Source organism: Dipodomys merriami, unplaced genomic scaffold (genome assembly GCF_024711535.1).
Source record: "Dipodomys merriami isolate MVZ:Mamm:240054 unplaced genomic scaffold, mDipMer1.0.p SCAF_20, whole genome shotgun sequence".
Taxonomy (NCBI): Eukaryota; Metazoa; Chordata; class Mammalia; order Rodentia; family Heteromyidae; genus Dipodomys; species Dipodomys merriami.
The window spans coordinates 22,504,730-22,518,705 of record NW_027203382.1 but is presented as its reverse complement, the minus strand read 5'-3'; the positions used below and the strand labels follow the sequence as shown (position 1 = coordinate 22,518,705).

At 38.6% G+C, this 13,976-nt stretch overlaps 1 protein-coding gene across 1 annotated transcript in view; it reads right to left on the bottom strand.

Moving 5' to 3' along the window:
* Arsb (arylsulfatase B) overlaps nucleotides 1–13,976 on the bottom strand; it is a 175,336-nt gene that overhangs the window by 75,641 nt on the left and 85,719 nt on the right. The window contains exon 5 of the mRNA XM_070031209.1: nucleotides 5,765–6,008. Within this exon, the coding sequence (XP_069887310.1) occupies nucleotides 5,765–6,008 (244 nt within the window). The remainder of the gene's footprint in view (nucleotides 1–5,764; nucleotides 6,009–13,976) is intronic.

Below are 13,976 nucleotides of genomic sequence, written 5' to 3'. Positions count from 1 at the left end.
CCACTTCCAGTTTTCTAGTAGTTAAGTGGAGATAAGAATCTCATTGACTTTGTACGTGGGCTGGCTTTGAACCACAACCTTCAGATCTTGTCTACTGAGTAGGTAAGATTACAGGTGTGAGCAACCAATGCCTGGCTTCAGAGTAATTAAATTTTAAGAACAGGAAAGTGGAAAAATTATATGACCAGAAGGATATTGGGAACATTAGAGATAATTCAACATTACCAATGTGCTTCCATATACATAATTAAGAGGTTGACTACAAAAGATCAAGCTCTTTTGAAAAAGAAGAGTTAAAAGATTTACAGTATTCTATTATAAAAATTTGAGTCTCTGATTCTTGATTGAATTAACAAACACTTGAAAACAGGAAATAGGCAGGAAAATATTAAAAGAAATCAAAGATAACAATACATATTTCCTGAGTACTTCTAGTTCAGTCAAAACAAAGAAATAGGCAAGTGAGATTTACTTACCCAAAGAAAAACAGACAGAATACATGAAACAGGTAAAGGACAATAATCCTTCAAAGATGGGAAGAAAGGCAAGTCATATGATTCCAGATTATTACCTTGAAAGACCTCTCAGGCTGTGGGATACAGGAGGGAAACTGACAGTGCCATGGATTCCTGGGATTGAGGAGACAGCTGAGAGCCCAGGAAGACCAGGGAGCTGGAACTCAAGAAGCGTTCCAAGGAAGAGAAAGCTGTACAAACAGAATCCTGGAGGCTTGCCAGGGATCCTATCCAAATGCTTTTGCATATTGATCAAAAGATATATGGATACACACACACATATGTACACACACATATGAGGAAAGTAATCACTGAGGAAAGAACATGTAAAAGGTGCTCAGAATTCATACCTGTTGTACTGCTCTCCTCAGCCAGACTGAGGAGAATGTTCTAGGGAAGATTTTGAGTCAGTAATAGAGAATAATTAGTCCTAGAATGAGTATTACTCCTAACATAGGTAATAATAGATGCATTATGCAAAAAATGAAACAACTGAATCTTAGAACAAAGTGTGAAGAGTTATAAAAACACAAAAGATTCAGCACCCAACATGGTAAATATATACTGACTGACACTGAACCAAAAGTCACAAGTCAAGGAGACATGAACTATGTTATAGACTCATAATAAGAGAATAATCAACCACAATCAACTCAGAACCAATACACACACTGGAGTTAACAATGAACATTCTATAGTTATTAGAGTTGTTATAATTGTATTCTATATATTCAGGAAGTTAAATAAAGACATAAGATATAAAAATATTCAAGATGTACTTCTAGAAGTAAAAAGTACAGTATGTAAGGTAATTTACATATGTATATGTAGAAATAATGGACAACTAGATATTGATAAAAGAAATGATCAAAACTTGAAGGCTGTGATGGTTAATCTTGCTCATCTTGATTATCAACTCATTGGATAAATGAATGCCTAAGAGATTATTAGCAAAGATCTTTTTGTGTGTCGGTGAGGGTATTTCCAGAATTGATTAGATCATGAGGACTCTGACCTAACCAAATCCACTAATGGGTTCAAAATATGAATAAACTATTGAGGTGGTTTCACTGTGGAGGGTAGGACCTGTTTGGAGGAAATGGGCCATTGATGGTGTGCCTCTGAAAGGTCCCTTCCTGTAACTCCTGTTTCTTGGCTTTTATGAGAAGAGTAGCTTTCCTCTGTCATATATTCCTGCCACCATGATATTCAACCTTCATAACATTTGGCCTTGCCTCTGGCCTAAAGTGATGGAGCCCCAGGAATCGTGGGCTGAGACTTTTGAAATGGTGGACTGAATGAATCTTTCCTTCCCTGAGTTGGCTATGTCACTTTTTTCCTCCCAGTGATAAAAGTCTGACTGATATAAAGGCTTAAGAAGAAAATGTATTCAAAATAAATACAGAAAAAAAATTAAGTGAAAAAAGCATCAGTAAGTTGGGGACGACTAAAGCTGCCCCCAGTCGAATCTTCCAAAATTAATTTATTGGCTTAATTGTATTCAATCTGATGTATGATAAGTTCTTATAATTTAGAAAAACAATTCTAGAGCTCATCAGAGAGAAAAATTAAAAATGGGACTTGTCAAGCCATTTTTATAAAGGAAATATAAGGAAGCAGCGATAGTAACAATTTCTAACAGGCATTTAAACATATTGCAGGAAGACAGAAATTGCAACAGCAAAGTAATGAAATGAAACCTAAAAGCCAATCACAGTATACCATAAGAACTTAACAACATAAACTGATGCAATAACTAACTGAGAAGAAAGTATTAGTCAACTATCAATCTGGGTTGTTTTGTTAACACTTAGAATAAGGAATAAAGACCAGAAGTTCTTAGCTTCTGACTCAGAGACCATTTGTTTCATTGGGTTTCAGTGGGTATCTGTGAAAGGTAGGTGAAAGTGATTTATGTTCCTGCTCGAACCTGAACTATAGAAGGGAAGACATTTTCATTTGATTGTCACACCACTGTTATATTGAGACACCCAGAAGAGTTCCTGAACATTCAGGAAAACACACACACACACACACACACACACACACACACACACACACACACACACACATTCCTACCATAATGATAAGGAACTTTGCTTTTGTTTTATATTAAGCTTAATTAAAAAATAAACCGAGTAAAAAGAAACATTGTCAACTCAGTTTATGCAATGTCTTGAAACAGCATACAAGCTACTTATTCATGTAAAAGCAGAAAAAATATAAAGAACTGGAAGGAGCTTGAAGAACTTGCATCTCCTAGAAATATCAGATATGGTCTTAGTTTAGAAAGAAGAAAAACTGAAGTAGATGAGGAGTTCCCATCAGACCCACCCCAGGACTTCTCATATTTCTCCTGACAGTTTAATAATCTGAAGTAAGTCTGAGAGGAATTGACAACTATGCAACAGTGAAACCTCTGATGCTCTCACCACCACCAACACTGTCTTTCATCTATTATGGCATTCCAATTTCATGAGCCCCTTTTGAAATTTTTTTAAAACTACCATCATCTTTAAAATGGTATTTCCATTTCTGGAAAAAAGTTCCTGTTCTCTGGACACAGATCAGTGCCGCTAATATTTGGCTGTCCATTTGTTTTCGCTCCTTTGGAAAGGAAGCCCCAGACATCAATGTGACTACTCAGTTTCTGCACTGGCAGGCCAAGTGCACAATGTCCTGCTATTGATGCTGTGAGTGGCGGAGACTTGATTGGGGCTGGGACAGAAAAATGTTTTTGTGATCCAGATACTTCCATCAAGAAATGGGACTAACTTATTAGAAATTTGCTGAATTTCTACAGACTAAGTCTTGAAATGCTTGATTAAAATTTGGACAGGAATTTGGTTTTTTTTCTTCAATAGAAAAGGAAAGAAGAGAAAAAGAAAAAAATAAGGAAAAAGAAAAGCAATGCTTTTTAGGATAGGCTCACTTCTCTCAACAATTTATCACACATGGCCAAGTAATATTCTTGCCTTTGTTTTCTGGTGATAGCCCTGAAAACAATATAGTAGGCTGCTCAAGAACTCAAAGCTACAGCTCCATGTCAGTTGGCTCACTAGGGGTATATTCTAATGCTGAAGATATGTGGGACCAGACATTTTGCCAATTTCTCTGGAGGCAAGGCAAACATAACCTAAACTCTTAAAAGTTACCTCTGATCAAGATAAAAAAATCTTAAAACTGAAATGTGGATTGGTTTATATATAGATAAATATCAATGACACAGATGTTGCCAAACACAATAACCTCAGTACGCTGGGGCGAAGGAAGTTACTGAAAATGAATTTGATTGTTTCTTTGCACAGCTCACCTGTAGCAGGGTGTGGCACAGAGGTATGATTCTGCAAGCTACCTGTGTTTTCATAGGAGCCAGAGTTTATAACACTAACCACCAAATCAAAGCAAAAATGAAAATGGACTGGATATCAAGTATGGTGTCATGTCAGAACCATTCAAAGTTTTTTCACTTTTTTAAAAGATAGGGTCTTACTGTATAGCTCAGGCTAACCTCAAACTTGTAATTGTTCTATCTCAGTTTCCCAAATGTTGGAATTACAGGCAAGTACCACTATTCCTAATTCTCACACTTCTTTAAAGTCAAATTGGTGACAAGCTGGAGTTCAAGTATTCCTTTGGTTCAACATTAAAAATTTGGAGAAGCTGTTAATTTTTTAATTAAAAGAAGATGTTGGTTTTTAAATAATGGTTTTTAGCATAGACTCAGTTACTCACACCTGTAATCCAAGCTACTTGGGAAGCAGAGATAGAGAGGGTCATGGATTGAAGCCAGTCTGGACAAAAATTCAGTAAGACCCCATATCAATCAATAAGCTAGGCATGGTGGTACATAACTGTCATCCCAGATACATGGAAGGCCACAGATAGGAGGATCATGCATGGTCTGAGGCTGATCCTGAGCATAAACATGAGAATTATCTGAAAAATAATTAGAGGAAAAAAGTCTGGAGGTATGGCTCAAGTAGTTTTGTACCTGCCTAGCAGGTACAAGGCCCTGAATTAAATCCCTAACACCACAAAAGCAAAACAAACACACAAAAAACTATTTATAATTATTTTTTAAAAACTCAAGTTTAAACAAGACCATTTGTCTATAATATTACTAAGGGCTTTTTAAAACTACATAAGGAGCCCAGTGCTAGTGGCTAATGCCTTATAATGCTAGCTAATCAGGAGGCTGAAATCTGAGGATCACAATTCAAAGCAAACCTGGGTGGGAAAGTCTGTAAGACTTATACGTCCTATTTACCACCAAAAAGTGAGAAGTAGAGCTGTGGTTTGACTAGTGGAGTGCTATCCTTGAGCAAAAAAGCTTAGAGATGACAACCATGTCCTGAGTTCAAACCCAGGGATAGCCACACACAAAAATAAGCTATGAAGAAAATGAGCATCTTCATGTATCATGGAATAAGTATCACTGGTGAAGTCTTTCTGGAAAGCAATTTTGTGATGTGCAACAAAATAGCTACTTCAGATTTCAAGGTTTATACTTTAATGGCTATGAACGTTCCTCTGCCTAAAACAATCTCATATCAAACCTTAATTTTTGTAAACATCAAACATTATGCATTTCATATTATTATAGAAAATGATAATACAAAAAGATTAGAGATCATCTATACATTCAGCAGTTGGGGAGTTGTTAAATTATAGGATATCCAGAGTGCTCAACTCTGTGACTATGTGTGCCATGGATTGGAAATTTAATTGTCTACAGGGTCTGAGACAATCACGTAAATGAGTGAATAGACCTGTGTTGGGAGCTGGGTGATCACAATGAAGATTTGTTATTTTCAGGGCAGAGAAGAGGGCAGGTCCTCTGACCCTTTGCAGGAAAATAATAATACGTCAGCTTAATTCTTTTCCTTTTTTTTCTTTTTTTGGTCCAAGATTGGTACTTAAACTCAGTACCTGAAGCCCTTTTCACTCATTGGCTCAGCCTTTATCAGCTGAGCCACACCTCTAATCTTCTCTCCCTCCTCCAGCAAAGCACCTCAGCTTTAAAGACCTTCTTAGAAGGCCAAGACTGAGGACAATCTTGTCCTTCATGTAAAATGCAGAACTGTGATTCCAAATTTAAGACAATAAAAGTAGATATTAAAATTTCTTTAAAATTTTCATTTAAAAAATCATGTATTTGTAGCTGAATTATTCTCATTCAGTTCAGTGCTGAGTTGAGTTGGAATTTTTGTCTGAGAAGGGAAATAGCAAGATATGCAGGCAGGTACCTGATGGTTTTCCACATATCAAACCCATCCAGAGGCTTGGTGCCGTTGGTGTGTCCCCTGGCCAGATTCACCAGTGTTGGCAACCAGTCAGAGATGTGGATGAGCTCCCGGTTCTTCACGCCCTTCTGTTTCAGTAGAGGGCTTGCCACAAAGCCCACTCCTCGAACACCTCCTTCCCACAGGGTCCATTTTCTTCCTCGAAGAGGCCAGTTATTGCCCCCTGCCAATGTCTGTCCTCCATTGTCTGAAACAAAATAAGTGTTGGTATGAAGATGTTAAAGATGTCAGAATCAAAATGGAATCACTTGTATCAAGCCCCAACAAACAAAATAATAATAAATGAAGCTGAGGGAATGAAAGAGGGGGAGATTTTATACACATATGCCAGCTGACAAGATCCATCCAAAAGACCTGCCAGAACTACAACCTAACACAAAGGCCACCACACCTTATACAAGAATACTCCCACAAGAAAGTCTGTCCATCAACTATCTGTTCAACACTGGGCCACCATTCCTCTAATAAGCCCCAGAGCTAAGAAGTTAGTGTTTTAAAGTAATTTATGTAATGATCTTCCGTTTTCCTATAAAAACACCGCATCGCCTCAACCTTTATAAATAGTTGTAGTTTACTATGGCACAGCCACCTCAATTGCAGTAAGAATGTTCCATTGTTTCTGTATAAACTCTTAAATACACTGAAAACCAGAGCTTCCAAGTGCTCCCCTATCAGATGGTGCTTGGATAATGAAAATGAAAACTCAGCCTTATTTTCTCCCCTAGCAACTTCACTTCTCTCACTCTCCACTGTACTCAGTTACAAAGACAAAACCAGGATCCAACATGGTGTGTCTCTAATCCAATGCCTTTAACCCTCCACGGATAGGCCTCCTGAACAAGGAGAGGTGGTACTTTGGAGAGATGTCTGCACCATGAAATCAAGTCTCCAGTGAACATGTGCAACTCTTTAGATATTCCAGTGTGTGTAGTGTTGGAGATCAAGCCCATATGCATCTGCTAGGCAAGCACTCCACCCACATGTGTACAACTCTATAGAACAGGAGAACATGCCCTGGGCCTTACATGGGCCTTAGTGGGCCATGCAAAGGAAACTACAGGTAAAGTTTACTTAGTGATTTAATTGTGAGAGTTAGGACAGAAAGCTTTTAAAAATTCTTCCTGAAAAAGATGTATAACATTTTAAACTAGCCCCTTAATTCCAGTCTTAAGCTCAAGACTGCTAAAAGATTTTTTTTCTCGTGATTTATAAACATCTCTGAAAACAGAGTAGGTGAGTAGAAAAGGTAATTTTGAGGAAAAATTCCTCCCTTCTCGAAGTAAAGTGCTAGGGAAGAAGTTTCTCTTCAAAGACAACAGAGGGGTGGAAGACAGTGGTGTAGATAGCAGAAGTTATGACTGACTGGAGTTAGGTATCTTGTTAGCAGGTGAGGGCTCAGAGTGAGATATTTTTTGGCACTGTGGAAAATAAAGACTGATATATCTTGCATATGGAGGTTGTAAATCATATGACTATCCATACACTGAAGATATGTTTCAAATAAACTTATGTGCATGTTTATTTTCCTTAGATATTTTTTAAAAAGCCACTGTTACCCAGATGAACCACAGGAGGGCAGTATAGCAGACCTACTTTAGCAGACCTGCTCTGCTCTGCATGTTCTCTGCAGCGTGTTCTACAGTAGTCCTCTCTTATCCTTGTACAACATCCAACCCCTCCTCTACTTCCCCCTTCCCCGTGGATACCCAAAACCTCAGACTAAACTAAACTCTATATATGCCATGTTGTTTTATTCCATATAGGTACATGCCTTGCACAAAGTTTAATTCATTAACAAGCCACAATACAATAAAATAGAACAGTTATAACAATGTATTGTAACAAAAGTTAAGTCAAGCAGAACTGGTGGCATGTGCCTTCAGTCCCACCTACTCCCGAGGCTGGGGCAAGAAGACTGCTTGAGTCCCGAAGTTTAGGCCAGCCTGGAAAACAAAATGAGACTCGGTCTCATAATAATCAATCCACCAAGCATGAATAATGCTGTGTCTCTCTCACAAAATATTCTACTGTACTATGTGTTGGACAAAGGAATGAATGATGTCCTGGGTAGGACTGAGCATGGAGCAAGAATTTACCACACTATGCAGAATTATTACTTGTGGACTTTTTTTTCAGAAAGTGAAACTGTGTATATAGTATGAGGTGTACCTGGAAAGAAAGCGATGTTATATTTGGTAATACCATCTCCACGTGAGGAACTACTTGGATTTCCCAAGATGGGTCAAAATCTGGGGTCATCCAGGCTGGAACTGAGACCTTAGAGCAGCTACTCATTAGATTGTGTTCTGTCTCCATTATATCATATTTAATGTGGAGATAATAACTCTTACTACATATGTTAGGGTAAGAATGAAGCAATACCATTTGTGATCATTTTTGGCTTGGCCTCTGGTACCTCCTAAGTCTTCAATAAATGGTAGTGAATGCTGCTGTTCTTAGCATTTACAGACACCTAGTCTTTTTTTTTTATTGTAAAGGTGAGGTACAGAGGTGTTACATTACAGTTAAGTAAGTCAGGTGATGAGTATATTTCTTTTTGAACAATGTCACCCCCTCCCTCCAACCTAAATAGTCTTATCACCCCTTTGTTGTTTGAAAACAAAATAAAATTTAAAAAACCAAACAGGATTTAGCTGGTCACCAGTGGCTCATGCTGTAATCCTAGCCACTCAGAATGCTGAGATCCAGAGATGACAATTCATAGCCAGCTCAGGCAGAAAAGCCCCGGAGATTTCATCTCCAATTAATCAGTATAAGAGCTGAGCGGAAGACATGGCTCAAGTAATAGAACTCCTTGAGCACAAGCAAACCAAGCAATATGAGATCTGAAGTTCAAACTCTTGGACTAGCAAAAAAATAATGGGAGGGGAGTTTGAAAAAGCCAAACAACTTGTAAAGAAGAAAACCTAGTATTCCAACTAGGCCTCTGCCCTTACAGTGCCACTCCCTAATGTCCCCAGTGAAGTGTGTGCATACATACTATACACACACATACACACCAACCAAACAAACAAATGAACAAACAAGCAAAACCTCTCACTTTCCTGCTTTCCTGTGAAAGCTACATGAACTGGTCAATCCAGTTGACTACTCTTCCTACATTCTTCTCTATGCTTCACAAAGGGGAGTGGTGAAGTCTTAAGCTATGTTAGATGAATGTAACACCAAAACACATGACTGAGTGACAATCAATTTAACTATCTGATACTAGATCTTATGAATCTCTTTCCTCAAACCTCATCATATCTTTGCTTGGACAAAAACTCAAGGTCCAAGCATTCATCCAAGTGAGTTTATAAAATACACATTCCATTTCACATTAAGTTCCCCACTATCAGTTAGATTTAAAGCAAAGTTTCAAAAGGATGCCACTTATGTTATTCAAAACTAGAAGTTGGTACTTGCGTACTACCCCATTCTAAGAATGACTGAGAGCACAATTCTTGTTTCACTGTTTTCTATCAATGATCTTGGCTCAAAGTTTTAGAAGATGCCTGTTGTCTTTGCCTTGTGTTCTTTTTTTTTTTTTTTTTGGGGGGGGGGTCCGGTTGTGAACCTGGGCCTGGACACTGTCCCTCAGCTCTTCAGCTCAAGGCTAGCACTCTACCACTTGAGCCACAGCACCACTTCTGGCTTTTTTCTTATGTGGTGCTGAGGAATCGAACCCAGGGCCTTGAGCATGCAAGGCAAGCGCTCTACCACTGAGCCACCTTCCCAGCCCCAGGCCTTGTGCTCTTTAGTTCCATATATCTGTTAGTACCCAATGAAAGATTCCAGATGGTGATAGTAGAGATAGTGTAGAACGTGATACTGAGTCTGGAATCTGATTCAGGTCTAGAGAACAGCACTTTGGATAGGAGTCAGAGAGGAAAGTGCTCTGGGCTGTAAAGATCATTTGGCTACTCTACTTACCGGTAAGGAGCTAGAGATATATTCACACATCAGGAGGGGAAGGTGCTAGGTAGAAACTGTTTCTGTCATTAATTGACAGTGATGGTTTTGCCGTTAGCAATGATAAACAATTCTAATATCAGTTATCAATCTGGCTTCCTCAATCATTTTTTTTCAAGAGCACTCCACAGGGAAAACACAGTCAACTGACTCACTTGCCAACTGACTCCCCTGTCATAGAGCCAGCTACAGCTGTGGCTGGGAAGCAAGCAATTCAATCCTTCCTTGGATCCACCACCTCTGCAGGTGGCACTTAGCCACCAGTTGCTCCTCATCAGCACAGAAATGAAACCCACCAACTTAGGACTTTAGTTGGCTAAATAAATGAGAAGTTAGCCACTCAAGGCCTAAGTTGGTGAATTCTGTCTAAACTATACCATTTGTCAGCACTAGTATAGTCTTCTGGGTATGTCAGGGAAGTTAACATAAGACTAATCAAAACAACAAGACTCCAATAAGCTCATTGGAAACTAGGTAGAAAAGAAGTTGCCTATTTGACATAGATTAAACATTTTAAGACAGTGGAACCACTACTATATCAAACGCATTTCTTTTTTTCTTCCTCCTAATTTTCTATTTAGCCAGTTAATTTTTTTCTTGCTAAGAATTTGTTTTTATGATAAAGTTTTGTTTCATTTCCTGACTGACTTATGAAAAGACTTTCAAATCAAAATAAGATGACTCTAGCTAATAAAGAGAACTCTAAAGCATGTCTTCTTCAGAGAATTTTTTTTTCCCAGCAACTTTTTGGCAGGGGGAAAATCTAATTATAAAAACCTTTGCTGTCTAGAAAAGAAATGTCAAGATAAAGCAAATGCTTTCATAAACAGATTGTAAACCTCACTTTATTATTCAAAATTGAACAAAAATAACTGTCAAAAAATCATGGAAAAGATGATCAGCCAACAATCTTAGCAAAAACATTAATATGACGAGGAGGACTCATCCTGTCCAGCTGATAACAATTAAACTGAAACTATGACAACAACATTAATTCTTGGGACTACTCCCCAGATAACTCAAAGCTGTAGCTTGGCTGCCAAAGCTGCCCTGAGCTCCCCTCCACTGTTCCCCACCCAGGTGCTTCAGCTGGAATTTCCAACTGTGCCTCACAAGCCATGGAAAGACAGTCAAGGAAGGCTTCAGACCTCATGCCACGGTCTGGCCTTCTCTCTACACAGGGCACCATGCAAGTGAACAGACAACATTATTTTCAAACCAGAGAAGCCAGCTTCTGTGTCCCCAAACAGCACTTGTTTGTTGACAGGCAATGCTTTTGGATTCATTTTTAGACTTACTAAAATCAAATCAGAGAACTAGTATATGTCTTAATCATCATCTAAAAGACCAAGCAAATTCAATTTTCTCCTGCCAGAAGATTTTGGAGAAAATATCTATCTACCCAGGTACTCAACCTGATGTTCTTATCCAGTCTTTCCCTCCTGTTCTACATTTACTCATCTGTGAGTAAACTGAATGTGCATTTAGTTCTGTAAAGCCTAACTTTAAAATTGATTTCCTACCCATCACCCATTCTCCAGCCCTACAGCCTTGGGTCAGGTACACCTCTCACTGGGCTCCTAAGGTAAGCTTCAAGTTGCCACCAGAGGAGTTTCTGTTAAGCCCCAAACCCATCAGGCCACATCTATGTTTAAAGACATCAGTACTTTCCAATCAGGATAAACTTCAAACGTCATCCCAACAGAGAGAATCCTTTATATTTGGCCCCACCTGATTTTTTAAGCATTAACAACTGTCCTTCTTCATAAAGAGTTCTATGTTTCAGTCATATAGAACTACATTTTTCTTGTTAGAATACACCATTTCCTTTCGTGGGAACTTGGCCTTTGAACATATTGTCTCTCTAGCCTTAAAAATGCCCTTCACCTTTCTCCTTTGATATAAATTTTAAGTGCCAGCTTTTGAGCCTGTAGACTAGTTCTCACAGCAGTTGTTTCTACGTCCGGTATACACAGCACATCTTTGTACTTATCTCTGTGTATAGTGAACTACTTTGTGAGTTTGTCTTCCCCAGAACTGTGCTCACAAAGGTCAAGAACAAAGTCTCATTGTTTTTATTTCCAAGACCTGTCACAGGACCTACCAAAGAGATAGCCTCGGTGACCCGGAGCACAGTAGAAAAGAGGCCACTCAGCAAAAACAGAGGTCGACAGCATTAAAAATTTACTTTGGTTACTACTAGTTTTTTCCTGAGGTTTTGTCCAGTTATTTCATGACTTTGACTTTTAGGACATGGCTCCACATACAAATGCTGCTTAATCTCCAGGATACAGGTTTCTAGGACCCCAGTACAGATTTCAACAAAGATCAACCAACCAAATACTAGAATTGCCCATCTCATCTGGCACCTGGTCAGTTATAATTATTAGGTCAAAGGAGTGCTATGGAGAACATTTGAGAAAGCACTGGTTTTGCTCACTCCTTAGCAAATCTGACTTGAGTTCTGCCATTGGCAAGGCCACTTGCTTTCAGAACATGGAAGCTGACAAGATAGACAAGCTCTTCTCTCTTATAGAGAAGTCAGAGAAATAAGTTTCACCAGAACCAAGCAAGACAGAAGAGCTGAAGCTGGAATGTCCCAGCAGAGCCAGCCACATGATGGTCAGAGAGAGAATCCAGGTACGGTGAGCAAGAGGCTCAATAGACAGAGCATCAGCCACTGTTCCACATCCAAGTCTCTTCCTAGTTGAAGAGTAATTAACTGCATTCTTAAGAACATGTGTTCCTAGAAGCTAAAAAATAAACTAGCTGATTCAATGATTAGATATAAACAAAAATGTGTCTAGCTGATTCATGATTAGATATAAACAAAAATGTGTCTAGTTATCATTTTTCTCCATCATCCCTAGAGCCATCTTGAAATGTATTCAAGTTTTAAACATGAAGCATTATGAATCTGGACAAGTTACTCAATCTCTAAGTCACTCAATCCCTAAGTTTCTTTGTTTGAAAAATTAAGATAACAATGGCTACCTTATAAGGTGTGTGGCACAGAAGTGTTCAGTTGCTACTATCTATTTGTTATTAACCATAGTAATAGTACCAGCAAACTATGCAGAGCAGAATGGAATCCAATCTGGGCACTTACACATTTCAGATTTAGGTATGGCCACACTTCCAAAGCCACACTCCGAAATTCCCTAATAGGTTATATTCACTATTCTATGATTAAGTTGAGAGCCATAAAAGCACAATGAATTGGGATGGATTTTGTTATTACTGGAGGAGACCCAGAATGACTCTCTGCTCTTTCTATGAGTTTAAATAAAGCAGATGGCTATCGAGGAAATAAGTTCCACAGAGCACTTGCGATTCAGAATAAGCATCAGCAACTGAATTACTCTGAATTTTCACAGAGGTTTACAATGGCATGTAGCATTCAAGGTACATAAGTACTGTAACACTCAGCTCACAGTCAGACTTCCTCTTGATGAACAGCACCAGAGGAGGCAAGGGGTCCTTCTAAGCAAGCTCGAGGGCTGGGAGTATTTGGAAACCAGACACCAAATAACAGACATAGACACTAAGAGTTGAAAATAAAGGAAGATTGGGCTGGGAAGGTAGCTCAGTGGTAGAGTGTTTGCCTTGCATGCCTGAGGCCCTGGGTTCGATTCCTCAGCACCAAATAAGCAAAAAGAAAAAAGCCGCAAGTGGCACTGTGGCTCAAGTGGTAGAGTGCTAGCCTTGAGTTGAAGAGCTGAGGGACAGAGCCCAGGCCCAGAGTTCAGGCCCCATGACCGGATACAAAAAAAAAAAAAAAAAGAAAAAAGAAAATAAAGGAAGATGGATGTAGGAAAAGGCCAGAATCATGATTAAAAAGAAAGAGCGCATAAAGAATTGTAGTAAAACATTTCCTTATTTTAATGGGGCTAATGTCATTGCTTATAATGATGAGATACCAATGAGATGTTATCTTTCCATTCAAATTTATTAATGATGAAAAGATTCAAAATTCTGTTGAAAGATCAAAAACATTTGTTCTTCAAAACAGAACCAGTAACTTTAAGAGTGTTCTAATTTATTGCATATTGGTTGGCAAATAACTTTTCTGAATTTAAAGCATGAATATTCACATACCTTGGAGATTCTTAAATGAAAGTTTTAAGACAAGAACAAAATGGTGAGCTGCATGGTAACACTATATTTAAAACTTCACGTTCTG